The sequence below is a fragment of the Microtus pennsylvanicus genome, chromosome 2, assembly GCF_037038515.1.
Source record: "Microtus pennsylvanicus isolate mMicPen1 chromosome 2, mMicPen1.hap1, whole genome shotgun sequence".
Lineage (NCBI taxonomy): Eukaryota > Metazoa > Chordata > Mammalia > Rodentia > Cricetidae > Microtus > Microtus pennsylvanicus.
Window position 1 is genome coordinate 131,076,353 of NC_134580.1, and position 15,741 is coordinate 131,092,093.

Below are 15,741 nucleotides of genomic sequence, written 5' to 3' on the forward strand. Positions count from 1 at the left end.
AGAAGAGGGCACTATATTCCCTGGGGCTGGAGTTAGAGACAGTTGTGAGCAGTCATGTGGATGCTGAGAATTGAGCTTGGGTCTTCTGGCGCTCTTAACCACTGAGCCATCTCTCCAGCCCCAACTGCTACTAATTTTCATTATGGAAAACTTTCAGACACACACAGAGGTAGAAAGTACAGTCAGCGTGGCCTGAGGCCCTGTGTGGCCTAATGCTCCCCCTCACGCTTCCTTTTCTTCCACCGACTCTCTTCAGTGGTTGCTAGACTCCAGCCACCTTGGTACACTTTCTACTTTTCTAGTCTACAGACTCCTTCCCTTTCAGAAACTGAGCAGAGCGGGGCGGTGATAGCGCGCACGCCTTTAATCCCAGCACTTGGGGTTTTTTTGATTTTGTTTTTTGTTTTGTTTTGTTGTTTTTGTTGTTTGTTCTTCGAGACAGGGTTTCTCTGTGGTTTTGGAGCATGTCCTGGAACTAGCTCTTGTAGACCAGGCTGGTCTCGAACTCACAGAGATCCGCCTGCCTCTGCCTCCCAAGTGCTGGGATTAAAGGCGTGCACCACCACCGCCCGGCTAATCCCAGCACTTGGGAGGCAGAGGCAAGTGGATCTCTGTGAGTTCAAGGCCAACCTGGTTTTCAAGAGCTAGTTCCAAGACAGGCTTCATAGCTACAGAGAAACCCTGTCTGGAAAAAAACAAAAAACAAACAAAAGAGAAAAAAAAAAGAAAAGAAAAAGTAAAGAAAAAAAGAAGTTGAACAGAATAATTTCTTTCCTGAAAGGTTCTCTTTTTTCAGCTTTCACTTAGCCTTGTCTATTGGTTCACCGGTCTCATCTGAGACGTTTTACACCTGGGGAGAGCACCCCTGACATCACAGGGGCTCTCTCTGATGAGCACTTTCAAGGCCCCTGGTCCTGGCCTCTCATTCCACTTATCACCGTGGCAATGATGTGTTTAGTACTTCCGTATCTATCTCTCAATGCCAGACTGTAAGCTCACAAGCAAGAGTTGAGTGGGGACGACAGGCGTGTACGGCCTTGTTAATGCCATAGCGTGAGACAGACTCTGAGGGATGTGATGATGTCACTGCGAGCGCAGACTGAGTCCACCTAACCGGGGACAGGTTGCCTCCCACATGCAACGCACATTTTGTAGCATAGTTAATGGTTCATCAGGACATGGCCAGAATACAAGTGAGTGTGGCATTCTGTTATGGAAACAAGGCTTGGCCTGCAGGATGTGTTCAGGCAACATGGTAGAGCAATCAGAGCTGGAGCATTGGAGTCTGGAGAAGGGTGACAAGAAAGGGGTTGAAGCCTGTTGAGATCTGGGCTTAGACTTTGCAGCTGGCAACAAGGAACTAGAGGGTGGACTCCACACCCAACCCCTGAACGCACATGGAGACTCACATACTAGCTAGAGGTTGTCTAGTACAACCGTTTTCCCACTAAGGAAACAACCCTAACCACTAGTCTTTGTCTCCTCTCTCCCTGTTCTTAAACTCATCAGGAAGCAGAGGGAACCTGAAGGCAATGGGAAGAGTAAGGAAGACCAGGCCTCCTCCCTCCTCAGAGTGAATGAGAGTGTGGCCACACTCCTGGCCTTGGTCAGAGGCCTTCCCAGAATTAGAAAACGGACATCCCAGTGCTGACCCAAAACCCCAAATGTGCCACCTCCCCAACCCTGGTGATTGTCTGGCTTGTGGTGGCCTCTTGGGAGTGGGCCAAGGACACTGTGTAGAGCTCCCGGGAATTCCCGTTAGTGCACTTACCACCCACTCGAGAGCCGATGGCAGCCAACAGGCAATGCTGTACCCTTAAGGTGTTTGTCAAGAAACTCAGCTGGGGGTTGTGGGCGACTCTGAGGGCCCTTTTTAGACTGGCTGGAACTGAAGAAGAAGGAGAGAACGAGAGCTTTTGGAGGCACCGTAGAACTCTAGAGTGGGAGGGGGTAACACGACAGAGAGAACCCTCCCTGGAGGCTGGAGGCTGCGCTCCATTCCTGCCCCCCTGCCAACTTGCTCTGCAATTTTAAATAAGTGACTTCTCCTCCCTGCATTTCATTTTTCTCTTCTGCAAACACGCCTGTGAAATTACATGATCTTCTCAATATCCCTGAGCATCGCATTTCCTGGTTTTGTATTCAGTAGGACATTTTTAAAAAGTAATTCTAACATGGGGGACCAGCAGCAAGGGCCCTCAGTTGCAAGGCTAGAGGAGAAAGGTTTTAGTGGGACAGGAATTCAAGGGAACAGACCCAGTGACCAAGGTGATCCTGGAAAGGTCACCAGAGAGGCTGGGACAGCAGAAGTGGCCAAAGGTGGTGGTTACCATATTGCAGAGTGTGGGCACAAGAACACAGTAACAGCACTGTTAAAATCAAAGACGTAGTGTTCATGTATTAGTTTTCTATTGTTGCTACAACAAGTTGCCATAAATTTTGTTAAATAAAATAATCTAGCTGTTGGCCAGGCATGGTGGCACACACCTTTTATCCCAACACTTTGGAGGCAGAGGCAGGTGGATCTCTTGAGTTTGATGACAGCCTGGTCTATATAGAAAGTTCCAAGCCAGCCAGAGCTATGCAGTGAGACTTCGCCTCAATATTTATAATAATAATTAGAAAGCTGCTAATATAACTCAGTTGCACAATGTACAAAAGGGATTGAATTCAATTCCTCGCACCACAAAAGCGATCTGGAAATGAGAAGTCCAAAACGGGTTTTATGGGACTAAAGTCAAGGTATAGGCATGGCTGCATTCTTCCGCAGGCTCCAGGGAGACCCTGTGCCTTTCGGCTTCCAGGCTCGGGACCCTGTGCTTCTCTATTACGTCTCTGACTTGGACTCTTCTGCCTCCCTCCTCTAAGGCTTCTTGGGATTCCATGGCACTCTCTGTGGTGTCCCCGGCTAATCTCCCTGTTGGAAGATCCTTGGTCCTATAAGGACAGTCTCTTTTGCAACACGACATTCACAGGCTTTGAGAATTTTGGATGTGGACATCTTCAAAGACCATTCTTACCTAATGCCTCATGTCACTGAAGCCTCTTAACGATTCTTTTATCGTCCTCTTCTACCAGATGGGGAACAGGACCCAGAGAGAAGCTAAGTCATTTGCCCGAAGGCACTTAGCTAAGTTAGCAGTAGTTAGCACATGACAGTCTGTAGGTCCCAAGTGAACTATCTTCAGATAGGGCCCTATCCAGCCCTCAGGTGGAAAGAGAATTATTGTAACTCTCTGAAGGATGCTTCCGAAGATCTGGAGCGTCATCCATGCTAGGGACATGTTCTGTCACTGGCCATTCCCCTAGCCCTCCAACGATACTCCTGAATTAGCATTGGCATACCCCACTCCTTTCCTTTTCCACTACCGCTTATTCAAACGTCTGGGACCTTCCCCGACCACACTCTGTAGAATAGCTGGCCCAGAATTCTGTCTCCTTGGCCTACGTCACCCCACACTTATTACTGCTGGTTCTCCCTCTAGATGACAACCGGAAGCAGCTGACGGGTTTTGCTCTGTTACAGCCCTAGTACACAGAGCCTGCTCCATAGTAGGTTGCTCAGTAAATATCACTGGGGCTGGACAGATGGCTCAAAAGTTTAGAGCATTTACTGATTTTGCAGAGGACCCAGGTTCAGTTCCCAGCATCCACATGGTGGCTCACCTGTAACTCCATTTCCCTTTCTGACCCCTGTGGGCACCTGCATACATGGGGTGCACATACACACCCACTCAGGAACACACATATATGTACCTAAATACTCAAACTTTTTAAAGTAAAAAGTAAATATTGAATGGGTAAATGAGGCAGAAACAAGTTGATTTGATATTTAGGAGGTAGGACCAATGCTATTTGGTAAATCACTGGATTTGAGTAGTAAGGAAGAGCAAGAAATCATGGGTCATAGGAGGCCTCTGGTTTGGAAACCAGAGGCAGTGATGGTGTGGGGTTCTGGCACAGGAACTGTCTGAGTTGGGGTTTCTGATGCCGTGATAAACACTGACCAAAAGCAGCTTCAGGAAAGGGTTTGTTTTGCTTACACACTCAGATCACCATCCATTATGAAGGGAAGTCAGGGCAGGAGCCTGGAGTTAGGCCATGGGGAATGTTGCTGGCTGACTTGCCCCCCATGGCTTACTCAGCCTGCTTTCTTGCCCACTCATGATCCACTCACGGGTGGCGTCACCTCCAGTGTGCTGGCCCTCTCACATCAACCGTTAATCAAGAAAATGTCCACCCCGCCACCAGACTTCCGACAGGCTAATTTGATGCAGGCGCTTCCTCAACTGAAGTTCCCTCTTCTCAGATGACTCTAGCTCCTGTCAAGTTAACGAGCCACAGCACAACCCTGTGCGCTATGATCTGAGCTCTTTTGGCGCGTGAGAAGCAGAAAGTCCCAGGAAGGGGGAAGCTGCCTGACCACACGGGAAGCCTAAATCCTGCCGCTCACTAGTTTTATAACTCTGGGCAATCATTCAATCTGTCTAAACCTCAGGTTTCTCATCTGCAATTGGGAGCCACCATCCCTCCCTCATGGTGCTACCTCCTTGGTGTTGAGCACAATGCCAAGCGCAGAGTCGTCCCTCAGATAATAACATCTATGACTGTGACTGTAATTAGATCATCTCCACCTGTCAAAAGTTGTTCCTTCTAGAGTCAAGATCTGGGTCCTGCAATCTCTCCTTCTGCACTCTGTATCCACAGGACAGCTCTCCTTCCTGACGTCTCGTTCTCCTTGAAGCCCCTCTCCTCCTCCCTGAATATCTCTCACACATCCTTGTTGGGCGGTTCCTGGTTTGCTTGTTTTCCTTGGGGGAGTTCTACTTTGTTCCTCTGCTCCATAGACAAACCCCTGAGATGGGATTTGAAACACTCTCCATGCTGAAGCCTGTGCTTTGTCCCTAGAGCTCACATTGGCGCCCAGGTTATGGACTTGATTGCCCAGACAGTGTGTGTGTGTGTGTGTGTGTGTGTGTGTGTGTGTGCGCACAAGCATGTGTGTGTGAGCATGTATGCATGTGTACATATATGCCCATAGAGGTCAAAGGCCAGCTTAGGCTATTGTTCCTCAGAAGCGATCTATTTTGTTTTTTGAGGCAGAGTTTCTCTCTAGCCTGGTGCCAGGCTGGCTGGTCACAGAGCGCTGGAGACCTGCCTGGGTCTGCCTCCCTCACTGGGATTATAGAAGCACGCCTCACTACCCCCAGCATCTGCACTTGGGTTCTAGGAATCTAATTCGGGTCCCCCTGCTTGCACTTTACTGACAGAGCACCCTACCTTCCAGGACCCCAGATTCTTTGATCACAGTCTCTAATTTTCTCTTCCTCATTCGAGTTCAGAGTTCCAAATCAGATACCTGACTGTCTGGTCCTTTTTTTGTTTTTGTTTGTTTGTTTGTTTTTGTTTTTGTTTTTTGTTTTTTCGAGACAGGGTTTCTCTGTGGTTTTGGAGCCTGTCCTGGAACTAGCTCTTGTAGACCAGGCTGGTCTCGAACTCACAGAGATCCACCTGCCTCTGCCTCCCAAGTGCTGGGATTAAAGGCGTGCGCCACCACCGCCCGGCTTGTCTGGTCCTTCTTGATGGACTTCACCACCATTGTTTTTCTGGCATGCCAGCAGGCGCTTCACTCCTGATCAGACCCCTGACCATCCTCCCAGGCCTTTCCTGCAGCCAGATCATCTGAATAGATGTGATGCTCTCAAATGCCCTGGGGACCATCTGCTGTAACTGATCCAGCCTCTCTCTCCTCCCCAGGCCATCTTGGTTTTCCAAGTGTGCGCCTTAGCCTCACCAATTGTCTTCTCTTTCCACCCCCATTGCTACTTCTAATCTCACCACCGCCTCTGCTGTCTGCCACTCTCTTCCCTCTTAGGGCCGCATTCTCTCTCTGTCTCTGTCTCTCTCTGTCTCTCTCTGTCTCTCTCTCTGTCTCTCTGTCTGTCTCTCTCTCTCTCTGTCTCTCTCTGTCTCTCTCTCTGTCTCTCTGTCTCTCTGTCTCTCTCTCTCCCCCCCCCCCCCGTTCTTTCCCTGTCATTTCTCAGCTCTGGCTCCTCAGGGACTGAAATCCCGCCCTGTGGCCAGCAGACCAATCACACTGTTCTGTCCGTGATCTCCACGTCTTTGGTTCAGCCCCGCTATTTTGGTCTGCTGTACCTGCAATTCTTCTCACTTCCCTCTGTGTTTTACACCTCTTTCGGCACTTAGAAGGTGTCAGACATCTTAGAGTTAGTTAACTTCTGTCAAGGTTAGGCTTCGGACATGGCTGATGATAGATTAGTGGGTGAAGGTGTAAAAAGATGGAAGGTCAGTCGTTCCATTTAAACTGAAGGAGGCCAGCTTCTTTTAGTGGGCTTTTACCTCTTTTTTTCCCCCCTTCGGAAAGAACAATGGACCCCATTGCCTCATCCAGCCAGAAAACCAAAACATGGCTGATAAACTTCAGCCAGTACTTTTTGTCTACCTTTGCTAGATACCAGGATTTATGCTGTGTGTCTTCATGTTCATTACTTATTCAGCCTTCTCAAGATGAATTCCTTTCCTCGGTACTCAGACAGTGCCTCCCAGGCCAACTGTTCATTCATTTCCTCATTCATGAACTTGGTAGCTATTGAGTCAGTCACTGTGCTAAATACTGTAGCAGGTTAAAAAAAAAAAAAAAAAAGACAGCCTCTGTTTCCCAGGCACTCGGTGCAGTTGGAGAAAACAGATACAATCGGTGAGCAGGTGTGAGGCGCTGCAGGAACTTCATCTAGCGGCGTACACACGTTAATTCAGGAATAAAGAAAGCCGCTTCCCTCTACCAGGGCATTTTAAGGAAAGTTCAATGAAAGTGGGGCCTTTTGAAGAAGGCCTTGAAGGATGGGTAGGAGTTTGCTACCACGTGCCAAGTGAATGGGTTTGCAGCCACAGGAAGAGCTTGGGAGTACGAAAGGGCAAAGGATGTTTGGGAGTTAGTGTGTCTTCAGCGTGATCAGGGGCTTCTTCCTAGAGGAGCCAGAGGGGCACATGAGGGGCAGAGATGAGGTAAGCGTCGGATTCAAAACTGACTAGTCTCTGACCCGTGTTCCCTGGCAGAGAGACCTTCGTAAGCACAGGGACTTACTGCTTTGCTGACAGGATTTAACCTGGGAATCGCTGTTAGAGCAGGCAAATAGCTGCACGGCTCGCCTGCTTCCCGGACATTCCCACCGTCAGTATTTGAGTTTTGTGGCTGGTCCCAGGCCAAGGGTTGAGTCCCAAAAGACTGTCTGTAATCTGACCTCTTGGAGAATAGATCACACGAGGTCACCTCTCTCCCTTTCCCCCTTCCAACCTCTTCACCTAGCCTCACCCAAAATTTCGGCCATTTTTACACATGTCTCAGAATGTGCCGCCCATCCCTGCTGGACAGTTCCAACCTCATCTCTGCTGGCTGTCTTCCACGACCTCACCTTTCCCTTTCTCCCTCCGGGGACAAGACATCACCCTTTTCCCCCACAGAACCTCTCCATAGCTATTCCACAGTGCTATATCTTCATCAGGGGTTCGCTTGTCAGCTTGTGAATTCCTTAGTCTTCATTGTACCCCTCAAACCTTGCACGGTGCCTACCTAGCATGTAGTAAGTGTTTGAGAATGTTTGTTGAGTGGACATAATGAACCACCAAAGCATGTCCAACTCTGCCCCAGGCACTGGATATACAGAGATGGAGGGAAGCCTTCCCACAAGAAACTTAGACTCTGGTGGATGGTTGATACGGAATGATTGGAGCCCAATATCATAAGACCCATAATATCTGTAATCGGGGTTTAGAGAGCACCGAGGAGAGAGAAATCACTTAGCCTGGGAAGTCTTCCAGGGGTAGTAATTTATGGATTGAACATTAAAATATGACAGGTTTTTGCCAAACTAAGAATACTCGGCAGAGAGAAACGTATATGCAGAGACATAAAAGAGACTCGGTGTTGGGGGATGAGGAGTGCCGACACTCTGCAGCGTCGTTCTGAAGGGAAAACATGTTTTAGACACCAAATCTGAAAGGAGTAAAGTTGCCGCTCTTTTGTGGACGTTCCAAGACTATTGTTCTGGCAATTTGGCTTTTAATCAGTTTTATCCCAAGGCAGTGAAGATATTATAGAGTAACTTACTCATAGTTTGTGGCAGCTACCTACCTTCTCAAGGTGGTTTGATTTGGCTTACAATAAGTGACATATTCACAATAAAGCTGTTTGTATAGGAACAAAGCCCCAAGGTCCTTGGGCTAAAGATGTAGCTCAGTTGGTAGAGTGCTTGCCTAGCGTGCACGGACCTTTGAGTCTGTTCCCTACCGTGCAATAAAACCGGGCATAGTAGCACATGCCTGCAATCCTAGCACACCATGGAGGCAGGAGGATCAGAAAGTTCAAAGTCATCATTGACTACATAGCAAGTCTAAAGCCAGGCTGACGTACACGAGAAGGGAATAGAACCATTTCCCAAGGTGCCCTCCCCCACACTCAGTCATCAGTCCTCAGCATGACCCTCTGAAGATGGCAGAGAACTGGGTTTGGGGACTGCAAGCCTGGCTTTGGGGGTGTTCCTGACACATCAAGAATGTGGAAGTTTCACTCATTTTCCAGTAGATGACTCGGGGACCCCTGGTGATCTTGTTTCCTTAGGTTTCCACCACTCTCGCCTTTGTGGGTGAGGAAAGCTCCTTTGCTATCCTGGTCTCACTGTTCACTTGACCTTCTTCACTCAAACATTTTTAGTTTCTTGCCCTTGTTTCTCTCTCTCTCTCTCTCTCTCTCTCTCTCTCTCTCTTTACTTGCAGTGTTTAAGATTGAACCCAAGGCCTTTGTGCTCGATAGTTAAGAGACCAACTTCTAAGTCACATCCTCATCTATTTCCCCCCTTTGAAAAATGATTCTATGAAAAAAAAAAACTTGGAAAACAGGAACGCACAAAAGTCTCCATGGCACCCTAACCAAGAGCTATTCAGCTGGGGCCGTTTTTATTGTTGCTGTTGTTTAATTTCGGAGGGAGCTGAGACTGTAAATGAATACAAGAAGCCCTAGGTTCATCCTGACACAGATATACACAGGCATGCACACATGCACACACATACACACACACTTTCACACACTGCTGATATTAACTAAGACTTTCAGGAAGTTGACAGAACCAGGGCAAAGAACTAACAACCTGAATCTTCAACTGTTAGCATTTTACTGCATCTCTCTCTCTCTCTCTCTCTCTCTCTCTCTCTCTCTCTCTCTCTCTCTCAAAATATATTTATGCATTTATTTTGGAGCCCATTAAGCACCAGTTGCAGATACCACACATTCTTATGTAAGCCTTCAATGTGTATTTCTGAAAGGCAAGGAATTCTCTTACATAATAGATTTTTCTATGCATTTATTATTTATATATATATGGAATATGTTGCTTTGCTTATTTATAATTGTTTATAATGGATTGCTTTGTGGGGAGATGGCTTAGCAATGAAGACTATATATATATTTCCCTGCCAACAGCTATGGTGCAGTGTGACGCTGTCAGATTGACTTTGGACACAATGTGTTTTAGGAGGGAAGGTTTCCATGGGCTGCTCTCCCTCAGTGAATTAGCTGTTTCCGTGCGCACACATGTCAGTCTTGTATCAGTGGGAAGCACCGAATTCGTGAATAAAAAGGGCAGGCAAAGCTCTGAATGCAAAGCTAGTGTCATCCTGTAGCCAGTAGATAGCCAATGAGAGGTTGACAGCGGGAGCGGAAGCCAATCAGAGTTAGGGATTCTGGAGATTGAGGTGACCATGTCTGCAGCGTGGGATGGAGGAGGAAGAGAGCAGAGTGTGGGTCCATAAGTACTTTCCGTAAAACGATGCCCAGTTTTGAGGGCAAATCTCTGCCGTGCGGAGCGGAGCCTCCTCCAGCCAACGCATCATTTTCTCTCACATGTCTTTCAGAACTGGTTGAAATCCTATGGCTATCTGCTTCCCTATGAGTCCCGGGCGTCTGCGCTGCATTCGGGGAAGGCCTTGCAGTCAGCAGTCTCCACTATGCAGCAGTTTTACGGGATCCCAGTCACCGGAGTGTTGGATCAAACAACAATCGAGTAAGATTCCATAGGGCACTGTGCCTTTGAACTCTCTGGCCTCTGCGTTCCCATTTGTCCTGCTCCTACCACGCCCATCCTTCCTGCCTATCTGTCTCTATTTACTGTCTCCTTGGGAGAGAAAATACCAAAGAGTGCCCTTTCATGGCTCTAGTTCCAGTTCATCCTCCACCCCCACCCCATCTCTCTGATACTAATTTTATGCTGTGTGGCTGGAGACAAGTTGCTTAACCCTTCTGGGCCTCAGTTTCCTTGTCAGCACAGTGAGGGGTGGGTTACTGAAGGTCTCTCTAGTCTCATCAGGTTCCAATAACTAAGAGCTCTCTCGGTGGTCCTCTGGGCGCCCTGAGATTTGTGCACAGGGCTCACTTGATGCAGAGAACTGTGGAGCCGTCACAGGCTGGCAGTTCTTGTCCCACTTTTCCCATTTTCCAAACACCTGCTGGGTGCCTGCATGTGCCAGGCACAGTGCTTAGCCCCAGCCTCCTACTGAGCTGCTTTGTGAAAAACACAGTCATCTGACCACGCCATCCTAGGCTCAAAAACATGCCAACCCCAGGGAGATGCTGAGGAGGCGGTAACATAAATCCAGCCAGGAGAATAGTCCTCACCACTAAGGGACAGGGCAAAGAGGATGGGTCATAAAGCCTGCCTTGAAGGAGGGGCTTGGGGGTGGAGGCGACCTAGGAGGATCTGACCTCCCAGCACTGGAGGTGGCATGGCCAGCTAGGTTAGCCGCAGAGTGGTCAAAGGAGGAGTGAAGAGATTGTGAATAAATTCAGGAGAACCGTGGAAACCATGTCAGAGGGCAACGAGGGGAAGAGACATGAGCAGCTGAGATGGCAAATGGGAAAACTTTTGAGAAGCTGAAAACAAAGGGAAGAGGAAGAAATGGGTGGTAGCCCGAAAAGGACATGTTTTTGTTTCTCACTGGGAGAAAGTTGGGCGGGCGGAGTGGCTCACTGGGTACAGGTGCTTGTTGTACCAGCCATGTGTTAGATTCCCAGAATCCATGTAAAGGTGGAAGGAGAGTACCAACTCCACAGAGTTGTTCCCGATGTTCTACATGCATGTGTACACACACACACACACTCTCTCTCACACACACACACACAAGTAGGGGTCTGGAAAAATGGCTCCGCATTTAAGAGCACTTACTACTCTTGCATAAGACCCAGGTTCAAGGGCTGGAGAGATGGCTCAGAGGTTAAGAGCATTGCCTCTCTTCTTAGAGGTCCTGAGTTCAAGTCCCAGCAACCACATGGTGGCTCACAACCATCTGTAATAGGGTCTGGTGCCCTCTTCTGGCCTGCAGGCATACACATAGACAGAATATTGTATACATAATAAATAAATAAATAAATATTTTTTTTAAAAAAGACCCAGGTTCAATTCCTAGCACCCACATAATGGCTCACAACCTCCTGTGACCCCAGTTCCAGGGTCTGGTACCCTCTGACCTCTGAGGTATCCTGTGTGTACCTGCTCATGCAGAGACATACACAGGTAATACATACCCATAAAAATAACACGAATATTTAAAATAGAAATAGAAATTTTAAAAGATGAGAGTAGTTGACCACATTTTGGTTTGGTTTTGCTTTAAGACAGGATCTCTCTACATATCCCTAGCTGTCCTGGAACTCATAAGGTAAACCAGGAAGCCTTGAATTCACGGAGATTCTCCTGCCTCCCAAGTACTGGGATTAAAGATGGGCCCAGCAGGAAAAAAGTGCTTGCCACACAACCTAATGACCTCAGTTCAATCCCTAGATCCCAGATTGAAAGGAGAGAACCATCTCCTAAAAGTTCTTCTCTAATCTTGTGTGTGGACACATACACACTAATAATAATAATAAATACAAATAAGTAAAATAATTTTAAAAACTAAAAAGAAATCTCCATGAAAGCCACTCGAACTGTTTCAGAAGAGACATTGAGGCCAGAAAGGCCTAGAAAGAGCAGAAGTGAGTTTCCAAAGGGGGAGATGGGAGCCCACGTGAGGGTGGAAGCAGATGGCAGGGCTGCCTGAGGACACGGGAGAACTGGCAGAAGGCAGAATGGGAAATACACACAATTGTGCCTCGAGAATCAGTTCATCCTCAGACAAGTTACTCTGGGATGGAATCGATCATCTCTGGGGGACTCTGAGGGCTGGGCTTGGGTACCAGATCCTTGAAGCCATTATTCCAAGCCGCAAATTCTCAAACCCTGGTGGTCTGTAATTCTATCCAAACATTTCCTGGCACTTCCTCCTCTTACTGTGATATTGTGAAATCCGGAGACAGTGCATCCGAAGGCTCCTAGGAGGCTGTGAGCAGAATTCTTGGTCCTTGCCTTACGGGTGAGTGGCTTATAGATCCTCTCCTCCTTCCCAGGCTGGTGTTATTCTGAGGCATTTGTGCAGGCTTCGTGCCAGTACATCCTGGGCCAGGAGCACTGGTGTCTCCACTGGGGCACCACCTGGCCTTGGGTTTTACTGTGCTCCAGAAAGCCCCAGGCCTGCTGGACAGGGTTCAAACCACAGCAAGTGGATGGGAGAGGAGGAGAGAAAGGGGAGGAGCTGAGGGAAGAGGTAGCATTGCCTACCCACAGTTCCACCCGAACCTCTTCTAGGAAGATGGGGGCAGAATTCTGGACACACACTGCAGCCCAAGATTGGAGTGGGATGGGAAGAGCTCAGAGGGTTCCACCTTAGCTCTGTGACTTGGGGCAATCGCTGCCTTTCACTGCCCATTTCCTGCCAGCCGGCTTTCAGGTCTCGCTCAGGCTTGCAGTAGCAGGGATGGCTCTTGCTTCTCTTTCCAGGGTGTGTTAGCAAAAGGAAGTTTGATTCACGATTTCGAGTACTATTTTCGAGTGTTTACCTTGGGAAATGTCATACGCTAATTCCTTCACTCGTTCATCCAGCCACGTAGCTCCTCTAAGTCAGCTTTACACTAAGGGCCGAGAGGAGGACATCAAAGCCCTGGTCTTCCTTCACTAAACTGCGTCCATGGTTCACCAAGTCAGAGAAGTTGCAGTAGTTCTGCCTCACTGACTCCTGTGTTCCAAACAATCCGATTCATCCACGCAATCCTGACAACCTGAGTTCGATCCCTGGAACCCATGTCAAGGTAGAAGAGAACAGATTTCACGTGCCATCCTCTGGGCTCCATGTACGCCACTGCCTACAGCACTCCCAAACACATCATGTACACACAAAAATAACAAAGAAATAATTAAAACTTTTAAACTGAAAATCCTACAAGCGATCCAGGTGTAGTTGGGTCTGCTTATAATCCTAGCACACAGGAGATGAAGGCAGAAGGGTCATGAATTTGAAGGTCGCCTGGGCTGCCTAGCAAGATCCCATCTCAAATCCAAGCATTCTAAGAACGCATGAATGTGTGGGAACCGCAAATGTTTACACGGATGTGTGCTGTTGCTGTCATGGCGATCCGGTACTGCCGTGAGAGCGGATCACCCTCTGAGTGAGTGGAAGATGAGGAAGACCAAGTTCATTCCCTCCAGGGGCTCTTCATATGTGGTTAAAACGGCCTGTCTTCTTCTCTCCACTGCCAATGGCAACTGCTTTTAACAGCTGTGAATGAGGTCAGACATTTTCCTTTCCAGCAATGCCAAGCTATAGTTCAGTGGGTCGGTTGTTAGGCCAGAGCAGAACATAAAATACAGGGCGGTCTGGCCCGAGTCAGTTGTGACTTTTTAAATCTCCTACCTGGGCCCTCCTTAAATCCCCAGTGATGTCCCAGGCTTGCTCCCTGGTGTGCCTTTACCTGATAACGAACAAGTGTATCAAGACTTCCTGAGTCCCAAGCACTAGGCTGGCATTGGGACCATGGCAAATCTAACATGATTCCTGTCCTCACAGACTCTGCTGTTACTAGAAACAACAAATTAACATCTAAAACCACAATATAATGTAATAAGTGCTCCAGAAAATTACATTCTGCATCCTATATCTGCTCAGAGACTTCTTTTCTTTTGCGTCAGGGTCTCACTGTGTAGACTGGGCTGGGCCTGGAACTTTTGATCCTCCTGCCTCCGCCTCCCAAGTCCTGGTTTTACAGGATACCTGGGTTTTGAGCCACTTCTTCCACACCTGTGGCAAAGGGTCATTGGCTATCGTTCATGCTCCTCTGCGGTGGTGTTGAAGAGATCTGACCACTCATTTCGTCAGTCGCCAGTTATTACTGACCCCCTCCCATGTGAGGCACTGTACCAGCCCCATGGATACAGGCGACTCTCCTACCCTCGTGCCGCTCAGAATCTGGCGAGAAAAACCCAGAGTAAGCCAGAAAGCAGATGTATACATTTCGGGTAATGAGAACCGCTAGAGGAAACATTAGGCAAGTGTGCTGGGATCACGTGCTTCAGATGAGGTCATCGGTGAAGCTCTCTCCGAAGGGCATCCGCCGAATGAAGTGAGGGGACAAACTGCACGAAGACAGAGGGCTACAAGCAAAGTCTCTAGAGCAGGACTGGTTACCACAGTCAGAGAACAGCAGACGCCACTGCGGCTGGACACGTGGGCAGGGGCTAGACCACGTGAGCATCGTAGAGTGAGTTGTCGGGGGTTAGGAGTTTATTGCAGTTATAATGCTGATGAGGAAACTGGGGTTCGTGTTGAGCTCATCCCCTGCCTGGGGTCCTTGCTTGGATAGAACAAGGACTTACAAGTGTCTCCCGCCTCCAGGGTTTTAAATGTTTCTTGAACTCAGGTGTTTCTCCTTGGGAGTGAATGAATTACTGAGTCAGTCAGTCTATCAAATTCCTTCTGAGGGCATGCAGAGTGAAGGTTCCAGAATCTAAGCTGAAAATGTGCGCTGCTGTTCAGACGGGAGTTGTGGATTGGGCAAATGCCTTCGTAGAGTGTTCAGTGACCATAATACATATGTATATGTATGTGCATGTGTGTGTGCCTCCTCTGCCAGGTGGATGAAGAAGCCCCGATGCGGTGTCCCTGATCATCCCCACTTGAGCAGGAGGCGGAGAAACAAGCGCTATGCCCTGACCGGACAGAAGTGGAGGCAGAAACACATCACCTACAGGTGCTGTGGCCCCCTTGCTTCCTCCCTGGTTTTGACCCCATGCTCATTCTGTTTTCCCTGCCCAAGTTTCTGAGGTTCACATGGTAGGTATGTCAGTGGGGAGTGTCAGGACAAGGCCAAGTGTGTGGACATCAAGACCAGAGACTGAGAGCCTGTGACCCTGTCTTCCTTGTGGTCTCCACAGGTGACTCTGGCTTCAGGTTTTCTGGTTTGCCTGGTCCTTTGTTGAGACGCCTGCAGTTGCTAGCACTGAACATGCGGTAGGAATTGTTTCGTAGGACTCTGCTGTGTAAAGACCCAAGGCAGAGCTCTCTGTTCATGCTTAAACGCTACCCTGCCTCTGCTGGATTCCCGGCTTCAGCCGGACAGACTTCACCCAAGACGCTAATGCAGAGTCTCTGCTGTTTCTTAAGGACAGTAAGAGATGAGGACACAGCTCACAATGGTGTCATTCTATGACTGTGAAAGTCAGGGTGCAGCAGATTCTCTCTCCAAGCCCCAAAGTGGCTGAAACAAGGATAATGAAACCCAGTACAGCAGGGCCAGACACCAGCGTTCACAGATGCTTGGACAAGGACCAGGCTAAGAAAGGCTCCAGTGGGCTCTGCTTGGCA

The 15,741-nt window shown here is 48.5% G+C and overlaps 1 protein-coding gene across 2 annotated transcripts in view; it reads left to right on the plus strand.

Annotated features, from left to right (window-relative positions):
- The window catches only part of Mmp24 (matrix metallopeptidase 24), a 45,232-nt gene that overhangs the window by 7,890 nt on the left and 21,601 nt on the right, over window positions 1-15,741 (plus strand). For both annotated transcript variants that reach the window (XM_075962683.1, XM_075962682.1), the window contains exons 2-3: window positions 9,928-10,076; window positions 15,011-15,127. In XM_075962683.1, the coding sequence (XP_075818798.1) occupies window positions 9,928-10,076; window positions 15,011-15,127 (266 nt within the window). The remainder of the gene's footprint in view (window positions 1-9,927; window positions 10,077-15,010; window positions 15,128-15,741) is intronic.